General features: G+C 34.0%; 1 protein-coding gene across 3 annotated transcripts in view; it reads left to right on the top strand.

Annotated features, from left to right (window-relative positions):
- Positions 1 to 13,394, top strand: part of MICU3 (mitochondrial calcium uptake family member 3) — a 100,775-nt gene extending 87,381 nt beyond the window's left edge. For 2 of the 3 annotated variants that reach the window (XM_045997345.1, XM_045997348.1), the window contains 4 exons: positions 4,845 to 4,953; positions 7,038 to 7,195; positions 8,267 to 8,335; positions 10,565 to 13,394. In XM_045997345.1, coding sequence (XP_045853301.1) covers positions 4,845 to 4,953; positions 7,038 to 7,195; positions 8,267 to 8,335 — 336 coding nt within the window. In that variant the 3' untranslated portion in view covers positions 10,565 to 13,394. Of the gene's footprint in view, positions 1 to 4,844; positions 4,954 to 7,037; positions 7,196 to 8,266; positions 8,340 to 10,564 lie in introns of all 3 variants that reach the window. The other variant, XM_045997346.1, reaches the window with a different exon arrangement.
- Positions 13,395 to 13,605: the final 211 nt, after the last annotated feature.

Here is a 13,605-nt window from a genome sequence, read left to right as displayed (position 1 = left end):
TTAAAGAAGTAGAACTTAAAGCTTTTCTTCTGTTTTTGTGAATTTTACCTGCAGATGTATTCACTCATATGAAATGGCAGATATACAATGTTCTTTATTAGAGTGTTATTTGTAAAAGCAAGATTGGAAGCTATCTAAATGTCTTTCAGTAAATCAGTAGTTAAATAAACTATGATGTATCTATAGAATGGAAAAGGTATTCCTGAAAAAAGATGAAGATTCTTTGTACACTACTAGAGAATGATCTCTAAGACACAACAAGTGAAAAAGAGCACAGTTTCAAACAATGTGTATAGTATACTACCATTGTTTAAAAAGATAGCCTATGCTAATTCTGGAAGGACCCACATAACTAAAAACAGTGGTTTCTCCAGGGACAGGAACTGCATGACCAAGGAACAAGGGTGGGTAGGAGGGAGGGAGATTTTGCACTGTACACACTTTTGTCCCTTTTGAATTTAGAACAGATGAATATAGTGCCATATAAAATAATTTTTAAAAACTGTAAATGCCATGGGACCAGCTGAACTTACCTAGGAGAGAATGTAGGTAGAGACCACAGAAGGGAAGAGAGCTTTTCATAATAACTATGTAATGCACAAGAAAGTAGTAAAATTTATTATTAAGCTTTGAAGAAACTGTTACTCAGAAAGAGTTAAGGGACTTCACCCAGTAAATTTCCAAGTTTGAATTTTCTGCTTATTCCAAAATGGTTTCAGTTCCCGGGCCTGTTTAATTTCCTAGGTGTTTACAATGGCCCTCTGAGTCCCTATTCCAATAACCATTCTCCTCAGGCTTCTCTTTGCCAGGTTTTTGGATTCTGTCTGCCGCTTGTCCCATCTGTCATCCCTTGCCTCAAACAGGCACAGAGTGTGCATGTCCTTATACATTTTGATAGTATCTACCGCTAGGAAGGCCAAACCAGTCCAAGACAGAGGGAGCAAATAAAAAGTCAGTCTCTGTGCTACTCCCTCTAGGAACTACCCGACAAGTCAAATCGCATACCACAATATTTTGATAACAAGGCCCGTATTCGCTCCCTGGCACCAGGAAGCCATACCAGGCACATCAGCCTCTACCCCAAAGCTGCTGCCACAGCACTGAAAGATAAAAATGGTAGTTCAGTGGACAGAAACACCACAAAGCTCTCACACTGAATTTCAGCAACCCTTCTCTTTATTAATCAGTCCCCTCCTTGCTCTAAACTTTGGGTTAGATTCCAGAGTTTCAAAAAAAGTTGATTCTGTCAGTCTTTCCCAGCTAACGGTTGTTTCAGTAGAGAGATGACTCTTTAGGCCTTGTCCTGCCGTTTTCCATGGCATGGCTTCCCCAGTCTCTTCCTAGTCTCTTAATATTTTAGGCCTCTGCACCTCCACCAAAGACAAACAAGCGCACACACTGGGAGCATCCCGTGGCTGTGCGTGGGGCATGTTAGCAGCCAGTACAACCAGTGTAATTATGGTAGCAATTTGATACCACAGCATTTTCTAGTTTGTCTTTTTACTGAATTATGTCTTATCTATCGCAGTTTTGTTCACTTATGCCTTGCCACAGTTCAATCCGAGTGCACTTATATTCACTTGTTCCTATCTTGAATGACATATTTCAGTAGTAGATGTAAGTTTTTAATTGTAAAATATATATAACATAAAATTTACCATTTTAACCATTTTTTTTAAAGAGTAAAATTTGGTGGTATTAATAATGTTCACAATGTTATACAACTGTCACTAGTACTAGTTCCAGAACTTTTGCATCATCTTAAACAGAAATCCTATAACCCATTAAACAGGTACTTCCCATTCTACCTCCCCTCAGCTCATGGCAATCACTAATCCACTTCCTGTTTCTGTGGATTTGTCTATAATCAGTATTTCATGTAAGTGGAGTCATGCAATTAGTGATCCTTTGTGTTTGGCTTCTTTAACTGAGCATAACTTTTTCAAAGTTCATCAATATTTTAGCAAATATTGGCGCTTCTTTCCTTTTTATTGCCAGATGATACTTTATTATATAGATATACCACACGTCTTCTGTTTGTCAGATGGTGAGTTGTTTTTGAGTTGTTTGCAGTTTGACTATTCAAATACTGCTGTTGTGAACATTTGTCTGCATTTTTTCATGTTGACATACATTTTGACTTGTCAGAGAATGAGATATATACCAGAGTAAATAGCTGGGTCACAAAACATCCTTAATTTTTAACATTTTAAAGAACTTCCAAGCTACTTTTCAAAGTAGCTACATTAACCCATTAATAATGTATGAAGTTTCTGATTTCTCTAACTTTTCTCTATAATAAAGCTTGTTATTGCCTGCCTTTTTATTTTTTGTCATCCTAGTGGATGTGAAGTGGGATCATTGTGATTTCAGTCTGCATTTCCCCAATGAATAATGATGTTGAACATCTGTTCCTGGGCTTGGTGGCCATTTGTATATTTTCTTTGGAGTAATGTCTATTCAAGTCTTTTGCCCATGTTTTCTTCATGTTGATTTTTAACATTTCTTTTATGTTCTGGATACTAGAATCTTATCAGATATATGGTTTGCAAATATTTTCTCCCATTCTGTGGGTTGTGTTTTTACTTTTCTTGATAGTATCCTTTAATACCCCAAAATGTTTACTTTTGACAAAGTCTCATTTATCTATTTTTAGTTTTGTTGCTCATACTTTGGGTGTCATATTTAAGAAACCATTACCAAGTAAGAGATACAACATCCCTTCCACTTTGAAAATAAACAATGTTAAAAACACAAATGTTAAAAAAAAAGAGGGAGAAACCATTGTCCAATTCCAAGGTCATGAAGTTTTCATTTCTGGTTTTTGTAAGGTTGTTTGGGGGGGGGGTTGTTTGTTTTGACAATTTTAGCTATTAACTTTAGGTCCTTGATCCATTTTGAGTTAATTTTTGTATATGGAATGAAATAAAATTTCAACACCTTTCATTTACATGTAGATAGACAGTTGTCCAACACCTTTTTTTAAAGAGATGTTAAAGATATTCTTTGTCCAGTAAGTAGCCTTGAAAATCAGTCTATCATAGGTATTTGGGTTTATTTCTGAACTCTCGGTTTCATGTCTCTCTGATGCTTTAAATTTTTCAGTTATCATCATTTTGGTTTCGTTAAAATATAAGTTACTTATTTTCACTCCCCTTCTAAGAATTAGGACTCATTCCATTCAAATCCAAATGATTAATTACAAAAGTGATTCTTGTGGTTAGGATAGAAAGGAGGAAGAAATGTCCATCCTCCCTCTCTTTGACTGTCTTTCCTGCACTGCTGTAAAGAACGGATTGCTTTAAGTTATCTCCATCAAGATGAATGCCTGTTTTTCAGTTTACAGTTCTGTATTTCCAAACACAAAGAGTTTAATCTACACAGAAGAATTACTGTATGGTTTTGTATTTGACTTGTCTTTCCCATATATGAGGACACTATTTTGAAAAATCTAAAGATTCAGATGGTGAACAGTCTATTCTGTCATTCCTTGATTTGCTTTTTAATCTTACGTTCCCTTAAAGTATTGACATTTTTGTTTATACTTTTGCTTAAAAATTGCTCTGGCAGCTGGTCACAACATAAACTGATACAGAACCAGAACAGTGACCAGTTTCCCTAGCAACAAGCTCTCCACATCAAGACAAACCCCTTCTGGCTCTGTCCCCCGAGTTGATTCAGACAGCCCTCCCTGGAAAACACGGCAGGTGGGATCGGGTCACAAAGCAGAATCCAGGGTTGGAGTGTCCGTAAATGACTATAAGGAAAGAGAAAGAAAATTGTGAAGAGAAAAGACAGTGAGAATTCTCCTTATAAGTAAAAAGAGGTTGCAAGCGAGGTAGAAATGATGTATACCAACAATCAGTATTTTTATTTTGATAATAGATTGGTAATGAATATTATTTTGATAATCACTTAATCAGTTGTTGGCTTATATTAAAGTAGACTCTTCTGGTTCTTTCCCTGGTTTTCCAATACTGTCTTGTTAGTTTCCCTTTCCTTTTACTTCTTTATTAAAGTGCGAAATTGTTAAGCCCCAGCTCTTAGCCGTTTGCTCTTTTTCTGTTTACTTTCTCAATTATGTCAATTTTGCTGAGAATACAATAATTAAATGTAGCTCTTCATGTCCAAATTTGTATTAGCTAAGATACATTGTGCTTATTTTAAATAACATTCCTGTTTAATTGAACGAGTAGCAGTAATGTAAATGACATTCTAGAAGCCTTTCCATGGTCCCTCACCAAGCCCTGTGTGTTGGGCCCACAACTCTAAGTGTACTCTCATTGTACTTCTCCTGCCATCCTGGCAGTGTTATGGCAGAAATAAGTAAAAGTACACTCCTTTTGGCTTATTCATCATGCTGATTTTTGCACTGTCATTATTATAGATGTTGATGACCTTCCTAATGCTAAGTTATACTTAAGGAGTACATAAACAGGAGAAACTGGTGTTTTAAGGGTTGTCTTCCTTTTACTCTTTGTTTTTTCTTAATCATAGTTACTTTCAGGTTTTAAAAAATTTAGGCCTAAAATAGAGTTATCACAATTGAAACTTTTTAATGCTTCTTTGTTATATCATTTTTTGGAACTTTGTGCTGCTATGACAGTGTTTTAAAAATATTTTCAGCTATCATTGCTAATGGCAGCATCCCTATGCAGTGGAAATAAATCTCAGTAAATTTTAATTTTATTTGGAGAAAGGAGGCTTCATCAGAATGTGCCCTGGAAATGTTTACTTACAAGATACATTGTAGTTCTTAATCTATTTATTTCTAGTAAGTATGGATATTTACTGTAATAATTTTGGCAAAACTAAGTATATTTACGTATATTCTCTCAATATAGGGCATCACATTTGACGAATTCAGGTCGTTTTTCCAGTTTTTGAACAACTTGGAAGACTTTGCAATAGCCTTGAATATGTATAATTTTGCAAGTCGTTCTATAGGGCAAGGTATGTAATCATCTTTCAAAACTTAAAAGCAAAAAATAATCCCATGTTGTTTCTAGGGACTTTGACAACAAATTAATGAGACATTTCATATTAGCCATCAAGTTGCCTGAAAGTGTGGTATATATTTCGATGGGAAATCTGTTTTCCCTATGCAGAGTTTAGCGAAATTTGCTAAATTTTTCCGTTAACCTTATTACTGGCCTTCATTTCCTATTATGGGGAAGAGCTAATGATGCTTATAAATATCCAAAGGGGAAGAAACCTCATGGCCACTGGTAACATTGAGGGATATGTGTCTACTTACAAAAGAGCCACTGGGCCATGCCCAAACATCATCACAGGATGATAAATTTATATTTCGGATTTTACCCCCAATCTCTGCTGACTCAGAAACCTGAATGTTGCCTCCAGAGTTCCCTCTGCTATGGACATACATTAATCAAGTTTTATGAATAATATATAATATTGAATGTTGATTTTGCTTAATTTACAAAGAAATACAGCTGTCATGGAATTCAGAATGCTGTCGTCCTCACAGCCAGCTCATTCTTGCCCTACAGACAGACTAACAAGTCCAGTCCTTTTTCTGGGACTCTATGGCTGTGACCACTTTCCCTTCCTTCATGGACCATGTCCTTTTTTAATATTCTTGCTACATGAGGACTTTCTATTTATATGTCTTTGAGGTAATTTTACCTGTGTCTGCTATAATCTAGTAAGTGCTAATTCCCAAGTTTAAATCTCAGAGGACAGTCTTGTTATTCCCAAGTGCTGGGGTGAAGCCAAACTATAGCCCCTAAGTGCTAATAAATTATCTCTGTCCCCAAAACATAGATATTGAATCCCTCACTTAGCTTCATTCATGAATGAATGAGTTAGGGAAATCTGAAAATTATTCCTATTCCACCCTTTGTCTAGTACAGATGTTCAAATAAGGCATCCTCTCAACTCAACCTACTTTAGTGTTTTCAACCCAAAACTTTGGGAGCCCTGCCTTCACAGACCAGCATTTACTACCATGATAAACCCAGTAGTCAATCTTGAGAAGAAAAACAAGACAGGGGGCACCTGGGTGGCTCAGTGGATTAAAGCCTCTGCCTTCAGCTCAGTTCATGATCTCAGGGTCCTAGGATCGAGCCCTGAATCGGGCTCTCTGCTCAGCAGGGAGCCTGCTTCCTCCTCTCTCTCTGCCTGCCTCTCTGCCTACTTGTGATTTCTGTCTCTCAAATAAATAAATAAAGTCTTTAAAAAAAAACACACAAGACAAGTCAGTATCTGCTTACCTGGTTCAGAATGGAGAGTCACTCTTTTACTTTACGTTACTGGGAATGAAGGAAATCAAATGTGTGCTCTTGCAGGTGTAGGAATAGATATATCTTTCTTTGCTGTTGTGACTACCAGCACTTTCATTCAGATTTTAACTTCTCAAAAGGACTATTACATTAGCCACCTCTGTGGTATTCCTGCCACTATCCATTTTCCTCTCTAATGTTTCCTAGACAACTCATAGAATAATCTTTCTAAGACGTAGACCTCTCCTGTGACATGCCTGCTATGGAAACTCTTCAGTTCCACAAGCTGACCCCATCCATCCCTCATTGCTCAGCTCCCATACAAATCACAGCCTCTCCTAATCACCGCTTTTCTCTCTCCTTCCCTACGACTCCACACCACAGACAGAAGTGATCACTCAGGTCCAAATTCTCATATACTTTGTTAATACTTGTGTGGTCTTGTGTTGTGGTTATTTGGGCAGGTGTCTCATCGCCCACCTGAACTCTCAGTTTCTTGATAACTTATTCTCTTAATTTCTAAAGTGTCTGTCACTGATAGTAGGTGCTCATTATAAACATCCACTGACTATGAATACATTTATTAACCTAAGATACAGCTACTTTTTGGTCCTTTTAATTTAGACCACAAAAATTTTCTGTTCCTGAAAGATAGCATGATTAATGAAGATTCATGTGCTACCTAAGGTCATGACCCATGTTTAGAAAAACTTCTTTTATAAACTTTCTAGCAATTAACACATTATAAAAATAATGTTAACTATTTACTTCTTTTCTGTGACATTTATCTAGATGAATTTAAGCGTGCTGTTTATGTAGCTACTGGCCTCAAACTTTCACCACATTTAGTGAACACAGTCTTCAAGATTTTTGATGTTGACAAAGATGATCAATTAAGTTATAAAGAATTTATTGGAATTATGAAAGACAGACTCCATCGAGGATTCCGGGTAAACCAATAAATTTGAAACCTGTTGATATCCTTTTTAAAAATTTAAGAAGGAAAAAACTCCATCTAAGTTTCAAAAACAATTTATATAAATTTTTAAGGATATAAACATGAAATGTTACATTAAAAACAAAAAACATAAGGTCATATTTATTTTCCAAAAACACTTTGAGGTGATAAAAGGTAATGCTTTTTAAAAATATAAGTCAGTTTGAATTTTAGTAACTTATTTTCATATTCAATTAATTTAATGTCTCCATCTCAGTTTGTGGGGAGAAATGTTGCCAGATATTTTTTAATTGATTCATTCAGCACACAGGCAGTTCAGACTTGGTACTCTGCAAAGAAATAGCATGATTCTCCTTTTACATGATGGGCATTTCCACTTAGCAATTCAAAGCTCTTAAGTCACTACGTCTTCAGTAGTTCTTTAAATGGAAAACAAGGTAAAAAAAAAAACAACTTTGTTTTGCCTGCTGAACTGGGGTTTTTTTTCCTGTTAACACCTTCTACTGAAAATTACTAATGACTTTTTTCTCAGAAATATGTTTTAAATAATGAAATATAGCATAAGTCAACAAATGTTTACACATTTAACATATTTGTGGATGTGCCACAAATGGAAAAAGAAAAATTTTTCTATTAATAGCTAGAATGTTCAGTCTTCTCTATTTGGTAAGAATACCCCTAAGTGTTATACATCTAAAAAGATAAAAAGTTATATATAACAAAAAAAATCAAGATTCATCTCAAACCATGTTTTTAAAGATTTTTTAATGATTTTTTTTTTTTAATCCAAACTGTTGGTACAGATACTGTGTACTTAACTGCCACCTAGTGGTCATTTGTTGACATGGGTGACTGATGGTGCAAATACCTGAAAAGGTATTTTTCCTAAAAATTTTAGAGTAGCAAGATCGAATTAAAATATAAATTATCCTATAAGCCTCTGACACTATATTTCTCTCTCAAATGTTGTGTGTTTTTATTTTTGCTTTATGTATTTATTGTATACCTGTAGCCAGTAATATTCTATTTACGTTTGCATACTTTTTAATCCTCTGTTCTATAGGGTTATAAAACAGTGCAGAAGTATCCCACTTTCAAGTCCTGTCTAAAGAAGGAACTTCATAGCAGATAAGTATGTTAGTGTCTCTGTCTATATTTGTTCAGTAACAAAGGAAAGATAATAATCTATTTTTCTATGATGACATTTAGGAAATCGCTGAAAGAAACTTACAACTTATTTTTTTATTTTTAGGCTCTTCTAATGATTTTATTTTTTTAATAAAATTACTCTTCTAATGATTTTATTTTTTTAATAAACATATAATGTATTTTTATCCCCAGGGGTACAGGTCTGTGAATCGCCAGGTTTACACACTTCACAGCACTCACCATAGCACATACCCTCCCCAGTGTCCATAACCCCACCCCACTCTCCTGACCCCCCTCCCGCCAGCAACCCTCAGTTTGTTTTGTGAGATTAAGAGTCACTTATGGTTTGTCTCCCTCCCGATCCCATCCTGTTTCATTTATTCTTTTCCTACCCAAGCCCCCATATTGCATCTCTACTTCCTCATATCAGGGAGATCATATGATAGTTGTCTCTCTCCAACTGACTTATTTCACTAAGCATGATACCCTCTGGTTCCATCCACGTCGTCGCAAATGGCAAGATTTCATTTCTTTTGATGGCTGCATAGTATTCCATTGTGTATATATACCACATCTTCTTTATCCACTCATCTGTTGATGAACATCTAGGTTCTTTCCATAGTTTCTCCTAATGATTTTAGACTAATATTTAAGAATTAGTCATTACAACAAAGCATTGGGTTTGCTGCTAGTAAGCTGTGATCCAGAAATGAACTAGAATAAATACTCCTCTGACTGGAATTCTCTTGTAGTGTCTTGAAAGAAAAGTTTTCTATTCAGCCTACAGTTTTGTATCTGAGAAGATACAGTAGAATGAATCCACGTAGGATTTTTATCATCTACAACCATTAGCATCTAAGGAATATCAGTTACTATTCTATAGGATCATGTCCCAGCATTGGCTGCAATAATAGCAGGTAACTTTTTAGTTATTTGAGGTGCCTGGCCCTGTACGAGGTGTTCCTCATGTAGTGTCACAGATAGATGACCCATTTTACAGCAGGGAAGATAAAGACGTAGTGAGTAATTTACCCAAGATAACTTGCTAGTCAGTGGCCCACCAGGATTTGAGCCTCATTCTGTCTGATGGCAAGGCAATCTTATTTATTAGTTGCTGAACTATAGCCGTACAATGCAGTAATTGAGGAAGATGCAGGAGAGTCATTCAGTTTGTGTCAACCCGAAGAAATAACTTATATTTGCTGCTAATCTCCAGAAGGAGAACTTCGCTTTTCCTTTTCTCTTGTAAAAGTCTATTGTAGCTATAAAATTTTGGTTGATTGTGGGTACTGATTAGTTAGGTCTGGACAGTGAAGGTTTTGTCCTTTTATATATGCCTGCAAAAATGTATATTTCGTGCTATTTCTTTTTAGCTTGAAACGTTTGGATTTGTCTATAGCAGTATTTCCCAAAGTGGGTCCATAGGATATCAATGTGTATTATTCTAAAAAACAAAAAAGCTGCTTAGTCAAGTAAGTTTGAGAAATACCATAATAAGCATGGTTCAGTAGGTTTCTTCCCCCTTACAACTTATCAGATCTTAATATGCCACTATTTATTTGTCTCTGTAAGAGAAAAGCAAGTATCCACTATTTTGCAAAGCTTTCAGATCTAATGTTTTATGGAACTCATTTGGGTCTAAAATGTTTAGAGGCAAGTAGGCTTATTTATCTGTCTAAGGTGGTAACTGCTGAGCGAACAAAGAAGTCAGGTCTTCGTCTCTGTTTGAAGGAGCTTTATATTCCCTATAAAAACTTAAGCTAACATTAAAACAAAGTAGGACCCTATCATTTGTTCATTTAGGTAGCGTTCCCAAGCATGTAATAGTACATAGACCATTAGAGAAAAACAACATTTCTTTTAGACCTTTATAATACCAAAGGTAAAACAAGTTACTAAACAAAATACTCAACTTTTAAGTTAAAGGAAATATTTTACATTAAGTCTTTGAATCTTATATTTTTCATTGAGTTTTTTTACGATGTGCCTTACTGTTTCACACTAATATCATAATAATAGTTGATTAATGCCGTCACCTCTTGGTTTCATCCTAAATAAATATTGGGGTTTTGTGATACACACACACACACACACACACCCCGATATTTATTTAGGATGAAACCAAGAGGTGATGGCATTAATCAACTATTGTTATGATATTATATATTAATATTATCATATATGATATAATATATATGTTTTTTTTAATTAGGTACTTCCAAGACAAAGTTTTAAAGATTATTATCTACACCACGATGCCAGCAGCACAAATTTTAGTGAGTGGAAGCAGGTCTAAGATCAGAACACGTAGAAATGAAGGAAAAGATGAAATGTTGATTACAATTTGTCTTGACTGAATTCTTGAACATAAGACACATAAAATACATCTTCTCACTAACTATACCTGTTATGTGTTACCAAGTTGAGCTTCTGCCTTGATTTACTGAACTCTGTGTACTTTTTCATTCCCTTCAGAAGTATGTAGATACTTCCAATGACTATGTTAGAATGTATTTTAAATATTTTTTTAATTTATTAGACATTGCCTCATTTCAAAATAATGTATGACTCCTGGAATCTAGATCCCTTAAAAATTAACAGCAACAACATATTTTCTTTGGTTTTGGACTGTGAACTTATTTTCAGAAAATGAATATTCCCTGAGATTTATTTTAGGGCCTTTAGAATTGTTGATAAATTCCCATTATTACCAAGTTTTTAATTACATTAAAGTAATTTTGAAAAACAAATAGAAATTAAGCTACTATATAATATACTGTGATGGTTTACATTGTACTTTTAATGTTTAAAAGTACTTAACATATAATACGTGAATCATAAAAAGTTTTTGAAAATTTTTGTTCATCTACCAAAGTCATCAGAATGTCTGGTATTCTTGTATATAGTAAGGAAATTTAAAATGTAGACTTTTTTTTCCCTCCAAAAAGTCACATCTCGCGTGGAAACAGTAGCATTTGTGGCAGCCGTGCCTGTCGTTGCCGTTATGGTCTTGAACACACTGCTGCTCCTGACCGCAGATGGCAGACTGTCATAACACTAGTCAGAATAGTCTCCTGCGGCTTTGTGACTTACTGCATAGTGTTAGCCCTATAGTGAGTACTATAAAACACAAATATAAAATGGTGTAGAAGAGTGATGTATATATTTGGTAGAAGTTAATATTTTGTTTTTGTGAAAGGACCACATGCAGAAGTGATGCCAGACAGCCAGTAGTAAAGAATAATTTAAGTGTAAGTCATTATTTCAAAACAATATGACTTAAAGAGAAAAGAAAAGCTTTCTAGTAAGAAACAAAATTAGACTTTCACATGGAGAAAATAATTTGATGGTACTTAATGGAAGTCTGTTCACTTTAAAAAGTGTAGTTTATAAAAGAATACTGTACAAAAATAAAAGAATGAATTTAAGTTAATATATTTATATTATATGTGGAAGATAAGTTCATTTATCTTCTTTTCTAAGATGTATTTAATGTAAATTGTACACACTCCAACTATTACCTTGCTTTTGCCTATGAAAATAGGAAATACTTTGTGTAAGTTATTAATGTGAAATTGATAGTTCTGCATCCACCCATTTATAAAAAGTAATGTTATTTCCAAGAAAATGTTATTAACGTTGACTATGTATTTGTTAAACTTTTTACATTCTTTATCTGGTATTATTTATTACATTGCTATAGACATATATGATTCATAGATTTTAAGATTCCATATCATATAATAATTTAATTTGACATGCTTTGAAGGTTGATTCAATTGATTGACTAAATGAAAGTGCCAACCCACTCATTTTAACATGCCCCAAGGTCTGTTTTACCTGGATGTTCTCAATATTAATTATTTGCTATCCAGCATAACTGAAAAAAATGCAATTTACTTTTATCTTTAAGTTATATTATCTTGCCTACATGGAGAAATTGCTATTGAGAACAGTTCTATAAATAGAGATTTAAAAATGAACTAGCTCATTAAAATTCCTTATAATTCTGTCACTCTCCCAAGGCATACCACATATGCTTTTCATTGTAGATGAGTATTTCTCTATAAGGCTGCAGCATAATATTAAAATGGGAATAAATAAAATATTCTGATAAAATGAGAAAGTAGTAAATTACAGTGATTCCCTCTGTATTATCACTGTTGAACTTTATCATCTATAAAATGGGAGATAAAAATCTCTTACTGAATTGTTGTTTACATCGATTAAAAAAATTTTAATGCTTTGAAAATATTAACAGACTAAATATATGTATGCTGTGATTCTCAGTCTTTCCTTCTATAAATTATTCTGTGGAAAAGTGAAGCTAGACATAAATTTTAGTATCATACTCTCTACAGAAAATCTACATGTTAAAAGGTTTATGCTATTTCTCAGAATCATTTCATATTAAGAAATTCATTTAACTTGTTTATTGTTCTTATTATAAAGTATGATTGTAAAGCAACCTGTTGTACATTCTTAAATTATCTTAAAATTACTATACCTGCCCTTGAATAGAGCAACTTAGTACTTAGTTTTTATGTATATCTGTGGATTGATGTCTTTCTGAAAAATGTCACCTCTGAACGTTGAAAATTTTTGTTGTTAACCAAACCTTTGATCTTAGACCCTCTGGTATAGCAATACATGCCAGTGAGATTAATCTCATCGGTATTTGAATAAATGTAAATAAACTACAGAGCCACAAGCTTCTCAAACTGTAAAATAGGAATTCATATATTATAGAATTTTAGTTGTGCTGGAAAGTTTTTCAGGAAGTTTCATGTGATTTAATGTAACACCAGTTTTGCTTTACAGAAGTGATTGTTTAAATGTCTTATAATAATTAAACCAGCACTGCAGCAGATCTTGTTTTACTCATGTTGGTACTTGGTAGGCATCATTTTACTAAGACAACTCCTACTCTTTTATAGCTATATATTAACATTTTACATAGTGCTTTTACTTCCATAGGCTGTAAAAATATGAATTGTATAATACTCACTAATGTTAAAATAAAAATTCTAAGTGATGAGAAAGTATTGTGGGTTTTTTTTCTTTTAATTGGGAGCATTTTTACTTTTTTAGTAGCTCATGAAATAATTGTGTGTCCTGCAATCAGTCACATCTTATATTCTGTGAAATACTGTGTGACAAAAACCAATGCAAAGATATAATTTTCTCTATCTTTATAATTATCATTAGATCACAATCAGTATTTTTGCAGACATCTTAAAAACAGAGGAATAT

This window comes from Meles meles, chromosome 2 (assembly GCF_922984935.1).
Source record: "Meles meles chromosome 2, mMelMel3.1 paternal haplotype, whole genome shotgun sequence".
NCBI lineage: Eukaryota > Metazoa > Chordata > Mammalia > Carnivora > Mustelidae > Meles > Meles meles.
This window is presented reverse-complemented; position numbering and strand designations above follow the sequence as displayed.